The sequence below is a fragment of the Scatophagus argus genome, chromosome 5 (genome assembly GCF_020382885.2).
Source record: "Scatophagus argus isolate fScaArg1 chromosome 5, fScaArg1.pri, whole genome shotgun sequence".
Classification (NCBI taxonomy): Eukaryota; Metazoa; Chordata; class Actinopteri; family Scatophagidae; genus Scatophagus; species Scatophagus argus.
Window position 1 is genome coordinate 6,262,590 of NC_058497.1, and position 13,933 is coordinate 6,276,522.

Here is a 13,933-nt window from a genome sequence, read left to right on the forward strand (position 1 = left end):
GATTTCAGAGCGTAATTTTATTATCTCAAACAAGAGGTGAATGCATTGCAGTTGCAAAAATGTAATAAAGAGAAATTACTGTATGATTTTAATAATATTACTTGTGAGAATTACTATAGTGTGCTTGTTGTTCACAGCTGTGTGTTTGTAGGGTTTTAGTGTTTTGTGATTTTTGTGTGTCAGTGATGTATTGCTATTATAATTCTGTAGTACTTTACAGTGACTTGACTCCTGTTGTAAGCTACGGCATATAGTGTCACTGCTGGAAATCTATCATATTGCCCTAGTCATTATCTTTTTGATGGAATACTTGCATAATACACAGTTTATATTCCTGTAAATTGATTTTGCCAGGGAGACCACAAACTATATTTATGATTAAGCACACAATAAAGTTGTATGATATCAAATGAGGGACAAAGGACATTTGATTCAAAACTCGGCCAGTTTCTTTCCTTATGGCAGACTGCCGCTCTCTTGAGATGATCCTGGACAGTCCCAGTAGGAAGAAATAGGAAGGAAGGAAACAGGTGCTATTATACTGTGCACATCTTTCCTCCCTACAGTGAGCCCTACAGAGTCTTTACAGTGGTGGTACAGTTCACACTGTTCCATCAGCAGCTGGGCTGGGTCCTCCTGAACTGAGGATGCAGGAGAACACAGTTGGACAAGTATTAATCAGTATTAATATTAATTATTAATTAATTAAGAAGTTGTGCCAAAAGAAAATGAAAATTGGATTAAAATGTGCTATTGTATGAAAAGCAAACTAGTATGAAACAATATATGATGTTTATGATTAGGCATGTTGCACCCAACATATACAGTAACACACAGAGATAGATACTCACTGGTTGACATCTTTGAGTCCCAGCTTCTCTGCTCTCCAGTTTTGGTGATGAGTGGCTCTGCTCTGCCCTCTGGTGGACACCACACTGTTAAGTGTCCAGAACTACCCACCCTACACACATAAAAATATTACCCTACACATATATGGTCATATGTATGCGTATAATCACACAAGAATAGTAGGCATGCCCTTACATACATATGCAAACTCCTATAAACCACTCTCACAGTGTTATCGTGCATGGCCTACAACATGCCATGTCAGAACCCCCATTGCATTCAAAGGTCAAAGATTAGCTATCAGCGAGGCTGCTGCCTTATCAGTATGTACCAGCTGATAACAGACGTAATGATGCACCGTGATCTGGTCACAATTTCGGCTTGTCTTTCCAAAGAAAATGTTTGTTAATCAGGCAAAGTGTATTCAGACTTAGCTCACTGACTGAGAAACACTCACCTGTCCTGGGGTTCTGTAGTCCTGAAGCCTTTAGCAAATGGGTTGCTAGCAATTTTTAGCTGGGTGATCTGAATGAGACAAGGTGAGGGGAGCAAGATAAAACAGATATCATGCAAAGAAATTGCTCCCTAAATTATCACTTGATGCACAATGAAAACTTTTTGTGATTCATAGAAAGATGTCAAACATATACTTGATACAAATGTGTCAAACAGATGTGTGATGGTAATATTTAGTATAAAGTCTACTGATCCTGGGTTACCTACCCGGTGGTTCTGGTAGGCAGTGACGGCAATAAAGCGTGTCTCAGGGAAGGAAAAAGAGCAGAAGTTTCTGTATGCATTTAAGTTACTGTTTGGAGCTGGATCCACATACACCACGTGGAAGCGTGGCTGATAACGATGCATTGAGTTCAATATCATCTGACACACAGAAAAGTGGAGAAAACACAACAAGCAAATCAAAAAAGAGTAAAAAAAAAAGAGACATTTGTTTATGTTCTTTCATGATTAAAAACATTGACTGACATGTCCATTGTCATCCAGCAGGTTGTTGGTGAGCTTGAGTGTGTCGAAAGATACAGTCTGTTTCATCCACTGGGCTCCACAGGCAGGTGAGTCTGGGTGAAAATGCATCCTGCTTGGGGCTACAACATCTGCTCGCCCTGCCACCAACCAGGATGAGCTGTGGAAGGCATATCTGACACACACACATTTTTCAAACATATAAAACAGGACTGGTAAAGTAAGCTGCAGAGGGGAAAATAGCACAGATCTAGGTCAAAGGTTGACAGTGATGGTCTTAAATAAATTGATGTAAATACTAGAACAGATCTGAAATAAGCTAAAAACGTTTACTGTATGTTGGAAGAAGTAAGTCTGTTATACACTACACAACTTGGCACAGCACTCCTCACTCTGCATGCATGTCTGACCTGTATCTTTTGTCATCAACAGGGACAAAGTCCATGAGCAGGACATATTCGGCAGTAGGATCCATCCCAGAGATTTGAACCTGGAATGTTGGAAACATCCTCCTGCAGTTTGTGAACATAATGTAGTGTGAGACGCCAGACAAAAAGGAAAACTGAGATGCAAGATAAGGTAGTGAGAAATATAAACATGCACGTTATTGTTACCTTCCAGCTTTTGTTACAATCATCTCTGTGCCCAGATGATCAAACTGCTGCCAAAGTGCATGCATCTCCAGCTGGACATGTACCCCACTGACCTGGGGGGCCTTGGCACTCGACAGTGCCCCCTTGTCTGCACAGTAGGGCAGAGATAGCTCACAGTTCTGAGACAGCTGAGGACCTGAGGAGAGGAGGGGAGGGGAGGGGACACGAGAGGAGAGGAGAAATGTATGTTGAACTTTTCTTTTGTCTATAATCATTATCACGTAAATGTTTTTCCACTGAGCTCAGACAAGTTTGATCATAAAACAAACACTTACCATCCATCATTTGAAGATCTGCAATATAAGTAATATGAATGAATTTGCTGCTTTGTCTCTTCTCTTGATTTTTCTGTTCACTCCAGTCTGTTCGTTCAGTTCTTACCATAGGAAGCAGCTCCTGTCTTTACATAAGACTCACTACTGTGGTAGATGTACATCCAGGCGTGACTGCTTGTGTCCAGGAAAAAGCTGGTTTTATACACGGAGAGACACTCACTGGGGACCTGAGTGCCTGCCTCATCCATTACAATACTCATAGTGCCACTGACATGCACTAATCACAGCTGCACACACATGCATGCAAGCCTCCCAACGAACTGTGAATACATAAGTGCGCACATACACACACACAAAACCTTTTTGGAGCATGTTGAAATCCCTGTTTGGCTTTGTTATTGTGTCTTATAGCCTAAAGTCTTAACTGGAGCTTGTCTTGACCAAAATGTACGACATTAATAACATCCTAATCAGCCCAGTGTTACTGGGTGTGGACAGATGAAGACAGCAATAAACTGCTTTTATTATTCATAGCACCTGTTCTTGGGACAGCGTTTCAACACCATACTAATTAGAAAGTTAGCTATTCCCTAAAACTGACTTAGGCGGCTATTTCTGGTTTGCTTTGATGGAAACATTCTAACATACATATGAAATGCAACTTATCAAACTGTCAGGAATACACTAATAAAGTCCAAGATGCATGTCTATTGTTGTTCTTACTTGTTGTTAGCTATCTGAAAGTGTCTTTGTGTCACTGTTTGTGCATCGTGAAAGGTTTTGTGTCACTTGAATACATGTGTCATTGTTTGTAACCAAGTAATGGACAAATTATATATGTGATCTTGGAAATTTGGAAAATTCCTGTTGTTGTGGGGACAAGAATCTGTTTACACAGTCACATTGTGAGGACCTGCCTTGCTTATGGGAACAAAAAGCAAGTCCCCACAATGTAAATCATTAAATATTAGGGTGAAGAGTTGCTTTAAGGTTAGGTTGAGGTTAGGGTCCAAAAGTGATGGAAACAAGACTGTGTGTGTGTGTATGCAGAGACTCATGTGGCTCTAGGATGGGACAGTGTTGAAGGGTTCCTGCCTGAGGGATCCAAAGCAGAAAAGTGTACTTTCCACTAATAAAGCACAGGACGTAAGTTTGTCAATAGGCTGATTTTCACCCCCGATCAGCTCATTTATCACAGCTTTCAGTACCACAGGCGGAAATCTCTCACATGTTATTGGATGCCCCTCTTAAGTAGAACTGATTGTATTAATATTGCTCTTTTCCATTGGAGCTTGTGATCAATGATGACCCCGTCAAAGGGCTGTCTGTGTGATATGACCTTAGAGGCTCACTGAGGTCAAAAACACTCCTCTGAAGCTGAACTGTTATATTCCTGATATAATACATACATACATCTTTGCATGTATTTCAAAAGTTTAGATAAAATCAGCTATATTTTGATGTTGACTTTGAATGTGGCAGACACGGATGTAATAACAAAGAGAATTGCAGTGTGTTGTAGATTGTTGTAGATTGTTACTCAGCCCTGTGATTGACTGACAACCAGTCCAGGGTGTACTCCTCCTTTCCAGCCCCCCCCCCCCCACACACAGTGACCCTGCATGGATAAAGAAAATAGAAAAAATGGATGAATGGATGGATGGAATTCATAATAATCAGGCCAAAATAGATTTGAAAAAATGTGTAAATAGATTTAAGTTACATTGTCAGTGATTATTTTTTTACATCTTTGATCACGGCTTTCAAAGATAGCAGTTTTAAAACTATGAAACTTTTTTTCATGAATAAGAATATTCCAAATTTTACTCATCTCAGGCTGCCAGGTTTGTTGGTGACATGACTAACATTTGTTTTTGTTTTGTAATAATAATAGTAAGATGTTTTCTTTTTTCACTGAAATTGTAAGGTGAACATTTTGGGCTTCTCCGTTTTTTTCTTGTGGTTAAAAAAAAAGCAGCGTCAAAAACTCTCACTAAAGAAACAAATGCTACAGAATGCACGCAGAACACCTGTACCTTGTGTCAGTAGCGTTTCTGTAAGGCTTATTTAATTTGACTGTAAATGCTGAATACACAACATGAATTATATATATTTGCATTTGCGTTTTTTTTTGTTGTTGTCTATCTATATACCCTATATATGACATTGTTCAATTTAGAGTCAGAAAACAAAATAGTATAAACAGTCAGATGTTTATTGAGCTGTATTTCGTCATAGCACAGATTTCAGACAAGCATTATTACACAGAGGTTCACTTGTGATAATTCACACACAATTAATACACAAAATGTATGTAGTTGACTGTGGTATGCAAAGAGTAAAGCGTTTGTGTGTTAAACAAAGCATATATGTGTCTGTGTATGTGTTTGCTTGCATGTGCTTGAGCATGTGCGCATGAAGTAAGGTGTTTGGATGGGAGACAGAGAGCAAGAGTCCTGCCATTTTGTTGCTAAGAAGTACATCATTTAGGCATGAGCTTCATTTTAGGAGGTGGCCTGCATGTGCACGTGAGGAGAGATGGAATGGAGAGAAAGGGGGAATGGATCTAGGACAGGCACGTAGGGGAGGTTAGTTATAGAGACAGAGTAGAAAGAATTTAGCTCTTGGTGAGAGTAGAAGCAATGGCCTCGAAGATGTCATGGAGCTTTTGCTTGACATCCTCAGCTAAAGGTGTAATCTTCTCCTTCAGGGCAGTGAGCTCATCAGTGTTGATGGACTGTGCTTGGCTGTAGGCTTGCTTCAACTGCTCCTTGTATTCCTCAACATAGGGACTTGCCATCTGCTTCAGGTTCTCCAGACGCTCAGTAAGCTTGTTACGCACAGACTCCACAATGGGCATCAGGGCAGTCTTGGTCTCTTCCACGTTGGTAGCCACCTTGGTACGCAGCTCCGCCATTACGGGCTCCAGCTTGACCCTCAGAGCTTCCATCTCAGCTGCGTGCCTGGTTTGGTACTCTGTGATGATGGGCTCCAACTGGGTACGGTACTCTTCAATGTGTTTTGCAACAACTTCCCTCAGATGAGTACGCTTGGGTTCAATTTCGGCCTTCAGGGCATCAATATCGCTTATGACAGAGGCACGGAACTCAGCGGTGGCATCAGAGATGGTGTTGACAATGTTGTCAGTGACGGGGGAAACAGCTCCCTGCAGAGCTTTGATCTGATTGTACATATCTTCCATGCGCTGAGAGAGCATGGTCCTGGAAGAGGATAGAGAAGCGGAGCAAAAGTTAAATAAACATATCAATTAGAAAGTGGTGACAAGAGAACTCCAGAAAGGTGAATGAACCAGTGACATAGCAAGTATCAGTTATATAAATTGGGACTGACTGAAGTGAATGTTGAAGACTTACTTGAGTTCCCTGTACTCAGTGTCATCGAGATGTGCGAGGGCTTTGTTGGCACTGTCCTTTGCCTGGTTCATGTAGACATCCACAGCAGCCCGCAAGTGTGCCAGCTGAGAGGGAGCATCAGCCTGCAGGGAAGCGGCCTGAGAGCCTGAGAGAAGGAAAGGAAGGGAAAGGAAAGGAAAGGAAAGGAAAGATGGGGAAAAGAGATGAGCCGAAAGAGAGTGAGTTAAGTAAGCAATCAGAAAACACTGTATTTCAAATATCTTTTAAAATATTTCAAATGCTGTGTAATGTACGGACTGAGCAAAGCTGTACAGATTAAGTCTTTCCCTTGAGTAAGAAACAGTGCATTCAGTACTCACCGACAGCCAGCAGCAGGGTGAGAGCGAGAGCCACAAACTTCATGATGGTGGTCTAAAGTGGAAAGAGTGGTAACAAATATTCAGTACACGTAACACTCACAATACAACAGTTAAAGGAGTTTCAACAAAGAACAACTTAAAAATGGGAACCCATTAATCCATCGGGAATCCTCCATCTAAACCCACATGAAGGCCAGGGTAAGTAGGCTTAAAAGAAAAAGAATGCCTTAACATGCCATTAAAGCTACATACTCATCCCTGAATTGGCACACATGAGTTAACACTAAACATATGGTGGCTTCTTAAAAGAACCTGTAATCTGGGTAGATTAGGGATGACAACAAATTAGAGAGACAGCTCAAGCAGATTAGCTCTGAATTGCTATGTAATCTTGTTACAGGCTTTCCAGTAAATCACAGTAAGCAAAACATATCTTTGATCTCAAAATCTCAGTCCTGGATCACTTAAATTTATGAATCTCTTGATTTCCTGCTACAGCATTATCCCATAGTTACAGATAGATAAATGTAATATTATCAACAGTCATGGTTAAAAGTTTGAACAACTTCTTATTCTTGCACAGAATCTCTTTTGGCACCAGTTCACAACTTCATCAAAGTTTAAGAAGCTCTAACAGATCATCTTTTATGACAGCCTATTCCACAGCCAAAGTCCCAGTCAGAGCCACAGCAGTTGTTTGTCTTACCTGGTGGAGTTCTTGACGAAACTGAACAACTTCAGCAAGAGCAGACTTTTTATAGTGCCCCGTAGAGGGATGAGTCCATGTGGGGAGGAGGGGTGGGGGTGGAGGTATGAGGGCTATGTGTCTCCGTGGAGGTGGACCTCACCCCCCTGCCATCTCCCTCAGCAGGGGGACGGGGTTGAGAGTTCAATGGTCACCTGCTGGGAGGAGATCACTCAGCACAGATGCGGTCACAGATTCACTATACGTTATGAACATCAAAGATGTTCTGTAAGTTTTTCAGGAGTGCAACCATTTATTGACAATCTTCTAAATTCTTCATTTTTAGGGCATCATAACATTTTACTGGTGATACTTCTGGCAGAGCTATTAGCATTTCATTTCTTCTTGATAAAGGGTTTCTCATTTGTCCTGTAGTGAAACTGCTCATATTTGAGAAGAAGACGTGAAAGGCTGGCACAGTCGAAGAGTGATTAGGCTAAAAATTCAACAGAGGTACAAGACAGGAAACTTGATTTTTTTTTATGAAAGCAAACAAGAAATAGAGAGAGTAGAAGAAGAGAACACTCGCATAAAGAATGGGGATAAAATGGATGCCAACCAAATAGATATGAAAAAGACATACATAAAAAATAGACCGTATGATGGTATCTTTTTTTGGCATATACTACACTTCACTTCAAACAGCAGCTTAAGGTTCACCTCCTTTCATTGTTTTTTTTTTTTTTTTTTTTGCATCTGTTCGAGAAGAGTGCCTAGGACATGAAAGCCACATTATTTACAGTTCTGGTGATGCTAAGAGGCTGCCAAGACAAACAAACAAGAGCAAACAGAGAACACTGACTTGCTGCAGTCAATAATCCAAATGTAATCACGTTCAATCTGCAGTCACTAAATGTTGGATTACATATGCACAAGCACTCACATTTGCACAGACCCACACAATGTCACTTAACAGTGCAGTGATCTATACAGAATAGTTTAAAGACTTATCTCATTTTACGGATAACAAAGTTTGTGGCTAGTGTGTGTGTGTGATGATTAATAGGTCAAAGAGTGTTGTGTGCCATGCTGTTGTTTGTTGTCCTATCACCGATGGACTTTGTCCCCATGGCTTCATGTAATTTGAGGAATAGGAATGATCATAGTATAGAAAGTTGCCTCCGATTGTAAACACATACGCACATGATCACAATCACTGTAATGTAGTCTGTCACACAAGCAATATCCTCATCTAAGAACTGTCTATCAAATTCAATTGAGATTTTCAGTTGGTGAAATATAGTCCATTTCCCTTATTACACATACATTAAACATACTGAGTTGTACTCAAAGAGAAAAGGCAACATAATGTGTAATTAATGTGCTGATTCTGTAAAAGCAACTACATGCGCTGATACAGGGAAGGAAAATGTTGCTTCTATATGTCAGACCACATCTATCTCCTGAGTGAGCGCTGGTCGAACAGTGCGGGGTTATTAGGTGCAAGGTTAATCATTGTCATCAGTGGTTAGTGGCAATCATCTGTAACCAAGAGTCTGGTCTGTCTTTCTTGCACAATGTAGTTCCAGTAGCCTATATAATCAATACACAACTCTCTGAATACCACTACTCTCATATTCTTGTACTGAAAATACTTGCTCTGAGCAATTACAAACATACCTAGTTCATATCTTGGGCAATATGTGGCAAGATAACACAAGCATTTCACCTCAGTGAATAAAACATTTACAAGGTGGGAAATTCAAAATTAAAAGAAAAAGAGAAATCCAAGAGAGCAACTGAAAAAATCTTAAAACTGTGAACACTGTATGAAAGGGCACGTAAGCATCTGAAAAGCTTCATAAACAGCATCTGAAGAAATGGAATTTTATTTTAATTTTATTTCATTTCTCTTACTTCAGGCTTAATATGTACTTCAGATAACCCATTAAGGGCACATGATGGACTAAATAAAAGCTGATCATTCATATTAAAAACACAAAACATTTTCCCTTTTTGATTTCAGTGTGTCTGTAGCCTTTCTTATATGTCCTTTTAAATTCCCAAAGACATTATACCTTTCTTTGTCTTTCTCTGCCTCCATTTGCCTTTTGTTAATTATCATTTGACAGTGTGGTGTCTGTCTTCACTCTCACCCCTGACTATAAACTCATTCACATCACATTTTTTACAGAGAGGAGCCAAACTGAGTTTGATGAGGTTGCGAAGACGGAGGGGTGTGAGAGCCGTCACCTACACAAGCCACATCAAAGCCTGCCAGACTCAGACTGACGCTATCAACTCTCACCATTTGTCTAACACCAATTAGCAAAATAAAGGAGACAATTTGAAAGTGTTGTGAGGGAATTTTGAAGCTACCTTCCAAAAATATTTAATTTATCCAGGCAAACTGGACCAGCCAAGCAAGGACACCTCTGATTCTAAACCACTCTTTGGACAAAACAAGGAACTACAATGCAAGTTACATTTTCATCTTTTTCACTGTTTTCTGACGTTGTCCTGACTACAGAAGTCATCAGAAAAGAGTGAAGAAAGAATCATTAGTTGCATCCTCCAAAAGGCTGAACAGATCACAGAACATCACTCCTGTCAATGACTCCCCCTTGTAATGCTATTGTACAGGAGTCTGTAGGGCTTTTGCCCCCCCGGCCAGTGAGATAAGAAATTTCTACATATCAGCTGCTCTGGGCTCAGAGCTGCTGACCAAGTGTGAAACAGATCTTGTCAGAAGAATGACCCTTATCTGGAACAGCAACCTTTGAGACTGCTTACATTGCAGCACTTTGATTCAGCATCCACAGTGAACCATCAATCTACATTACTGCTGTTGTAACTGTTATCAACATGAACTCAGAACTAGCTGTCAAGACAATTGCTAAGGTTGCACGTTTTGAAACTGCAATGGCAGTTGAGCACGCAATTATTATTCTGAGCAACAAGAATATTTGAAATGAGCAAAGGGAAGCAAAAACACTTACCATCCTAAATCTAAAAATAGTTTAAATAGAGAAAAGTTTTGGCTGGCTGTTTTGGGCATTATCACGAAAACATCACAGAGTCAGCACCACTGCTGGGTTATAGCTGGATGGCTAGCAGAATTTCAGGCTAGATTTAAGACAATATAATTATATTGGAGAGAATATCCTGGGTTTAAAGGAAGAACTTGGTCTATATTTTGGGATTTCCATGACATCAACAGATATATGATATGAACACATTTCTAGGCTAATTGATGGGATTTACTGATGCTCTATAAAAAGAAGCTCTTTGTTGATGATCAACAGCCCATTTTACAGTGACCATCAAACAGCCAGGCAGATGTGGGGTAATTGCCTAGAGCTGATAAATATTTAATCCGAAAATCCACCATTTGATCAGGCCCTGGCTGAGGTTCAAAGGTCACGTCATTGTTCCAGCTGCCTCCATGATGGAGCACTGTTCTCAGACCAGCAGGGGAGGTTATCTCAGCTGTGAGCAACAGTGTGGAGCTCTCTCTCAGTTTCTCCACTTCAGATTGCTATACCCAAGTCCGCTTAACCGTAGTGATGTGGTTTTGCAATGTCACATCTGCTGAGGTCACTCCTGCTTTAATACAGATATTTGGACCAAAGCCCTGCTTGTAGAGTGTCACTGTAGGTTGCATCGCCCTGCGGGCTGTACAGCTTCACGACAAAACAAGAAAATCTACCGTGAACTCAGATAACCTAAATCATTCGAGGAGCAAAATGAAGGTGACAAACAGCCATCGGGGTATATTGTATAATCAAAAAAATAATCCACAAGCTCTCATAAATGCTGTCTTAATCAGTGAATAATGAGGACACTCTTCCTTCGCCATCCAACACGTAGTGAGTTGTTCTTACCAGTGATAGGGAACACTATCTTGTCATTTTACGAGCCCCTGTATCCATTTGCTGCTCTTGGAACGATTCCAAAGATAATGCAGTTTATTAAAGTGCACAGTTAAATGTTAGGGCAGGCCAACATAAAAAGAACATGTTCTTTGGTAAAGCGCTGCATTTGAATAAATGAAACCTTTAATGCTCAAGGGGAATTGGTTTTGCACTAAGAGCATTAAAAATATCAAACTAAACACAAACACCATACACGATAGCTTATAATACAACATAAGACATGAGCCTCATAAAGACACCATAAAAACATCATTTTGGGATATCAATTAAGGACATAATGCAAGTTCAATGAAGAGCCAAATTCAGACCATGTGATCAGAGTTTTTTAAGCAGCTGAGTGTCACATGGGACAAAGGGTGTTTCACTGTGACGGACACACTCACTTTATATATACAATGTATATATTGGTTTTCTACACATGTACATACCTGCATTTTAAATTTTTCTTAAAAAATTTGAATACAGTTTTTGTAAATACCTGTACTTTTTGAGATTTTAGTTTTTGTTTATCCTATCTTTATTGTTTATCCTATTTTTTATACTTCGCACTTTTCTTCTTTCTTGGTCGGGAATACTGCATGTGCAATGTCTGTAAGAACAAGAATTTCCCTCCAGGGATAAAAAAAAGAATTCTGATTCTGATTGTTCTTTTAGTCTGCATCCTCTGCATGCTGTACCTTAGCCCTGAAGGTAAGAGTACATTTTCTGACCATACTGGGTACAGGAGGTCAGCTATGATCTTATGAGTTTCAAAAAGTTGATGTAACAGCAAATGCTACACTAAACTACAAATAAACAGGTAACGGTACATAATGCACGTGTCCCCTGCTGTATCATTAGGCTTTAAAAGAAAAAATGCTTTTTACTCTACTTATTTTTACCTTTACATTTATTGACAGAAAATGACTATTAATACCTTATTTTTCATTCTCAAGAACACTTTAATGCTAAATGCTTTATATTTTACAAATAAAATTTGGAATACAATGGTCTTGAGTAAATTGTGATTATTACATAAATTCTTTGAATGTTTTTTCACCCCGGGTTTTAAACCGTGGCTAAACAAAGCATTGAATCCATCAGTTGTTGGTGAAAGAATCTGCACACTTTAGCTTGGCTCTGTTTCTCTTCTTATTTTCAAATGAAATTTAATGAAATTAGTCATGGTGCTTCACATATTGAATTGGTCAGCAACAGAGTTGTAACATCTACCGTCATCATAAAAGGAAAAGGATGAGCTGACTGACATTTTAACATTAAAAAAGATGAACTTGATGATTACCATACTGCATCTCACTCTCAAAGAGAAACATACAGTGCACGGTTCATGTTAGATGTGCTGAGACTGAACACACTGCGATGTCACATTTGTACGTGTGTTGTTTGGTGCAATTTAACATTTTTTTGTCAGTGTAGTTTGATGAGTAGGTGTTCAGTTGATCAACTGAGTTTCAAGGACACTTTGTAATTCTAAAGCTAGCATTGCCCAAGATGCAGAGTTCATTCACTCTGTTAGTAGAATCAAGCCGCCCACACCAAGACAAACACAGGAGGGTAAGAAAAGTTGTTTTTACCTGAAAACATCCATGTCAGTGATTCTAGACTGCATTTGGTAGGCTACACGTTATGTACTGTTACTTTATTAATATATGTTTCATTAGATTTGTGTCATATAATAGTGAGTATTTACTGAAAAGAGGCATATCTAGTGAGCAGGAAACAGATATGTCAGTGAAATATGATGATTCATATTCATAGATTAGTAGATTAATATTTGAATTATTGGCAACATATTAAACTAGAGAGTTGTACATTTCAGATGAGTTGTCTCAGTTGTGAGAGGTGGATAAAGACAAGACTGATAAAAACTGGCAAATGAATGGGTTATGTTACATCAGTCCTCCTCTCATCTGCCCTCTTGTGGTTAAAATAGTGAATAAAGAGATCAGGACAGAAGTCTAGATAACACTATATATTTGAAGCTATAATCCCACTCTGTGTACATACTACATCAGATAAAATTTAGAAAACCTTCTGTAAGACTGTGGACAGGAAACTTTTTCTAATTTACTGCTGGAGACAGGAGTCAACAATTGATTGCGTGAGAATGGTGTCAGCAATCTGATTTCCGCACCCTGGCTTCAGAACTGAACAAAGGCATCATTTAGCAACGCAGTCCTAATGAAGCCCCCAGCTGTGAATAAGAGGCTTGGGGACAGAAAGTGTCATTTGCAACACCACAGGGATCCTTACATTCAACTCCCCCCTCATAGTCACACACAAAACATGTCACATTTTTTCCTTTAGCAAAATAAAAACAGTTTTACTAAGCTAATTTTAACACATCTTTTATAAAAATCTACAAGCATACATTTATTTTATATGTAAACTTAGTTTTAATGCCAGCAATGTTGGCTTGAACAGTGTCATTATAAAAGGTTGAATGTTTCAAGTTGGGGGACATTTGGGACATTGTGTGGATGTCAAGTGTCAAGTGTTACTGTAGTTGTACACTGATTGATGCTTTCAGGTGCTTTAGGCACATTATGCAAACGAAGGACCCCATTAATTGTAAGCCTACTATTATTTAACAAAGATAAGGAACATAATCAGAATTCCTTTATTAATCCCTGGAGGGAAAAACATCTCATACTTCACAAAATACATTTCATCATAGGTTTTTGTTGCCTTGTCATGTTAATAAAACGTACTTCTATTTTAATGCAATATTTATGGTAAATTAATAAAAGTCGATTTAGTATTTCGTATTGTCTTTTCACTCTGGTGCTGAATCAAATGCAATTTTGTGACATTTTTAAATC

General features: G+C 39.2%; 2 protein-coding genes across 2 annotated transcripts; both read right to left on the reverse strand.

The window, feature by feature from the left end:
- Positions 1–13: 13 nt before the first annotated feature.
- Positions 14–3,781, reverse strand: LOC124058995 (T-box transcription factor TBX1-A). The gene is made up of 7 exons (XM_046388654.1): positions 2,445–3,781; positions 2,241–2,342; positions 1,834–2,005; positions 1,573–1,728; positions 1,307–1,374; positions 852–961; positions 14–641 (listed from the first exon to the last, which is right to left on the reverse strand). Exons 1-7 carry the CDS (start codon positions 2,696–2,698, stop codon positions 457–459), a joined length of 1,047 nt encoding a protein of 348 aa, XP_046244610.1. The 5' UTR covers positions 2,699–3,781; the 3' UTR covers positions 14–456.
- Positions 3,782–4,952: 1,171 nt separating this feature from the next.
- Positions 4,953–7,302, reverse strand: LOC124059464 (apolipoprotein A-I-like). The gene is made up of 4 exons (XM_046389465.1): positions 7,198–7,302; positions 6,492–6,543; positions 6,133–6,277; positions 4,953–5,979 (listed from the first exon to the last, which is right to left on the reverse strand). Exons 2-4 carry the CDS (start codon positions 6,532–6,534, stop codon positions 5,376–5,378), a joined length of 792 nt encoding a protein of 263 aa, XP_046245421.1. The 5' UTR covers positions 6,535–6,543; positions 7,198–7,302; the 3' UTR covers positions 4,953–5,375.
- Positions 7,303–13,933: the final 6,631 nt, after the last annotated feature.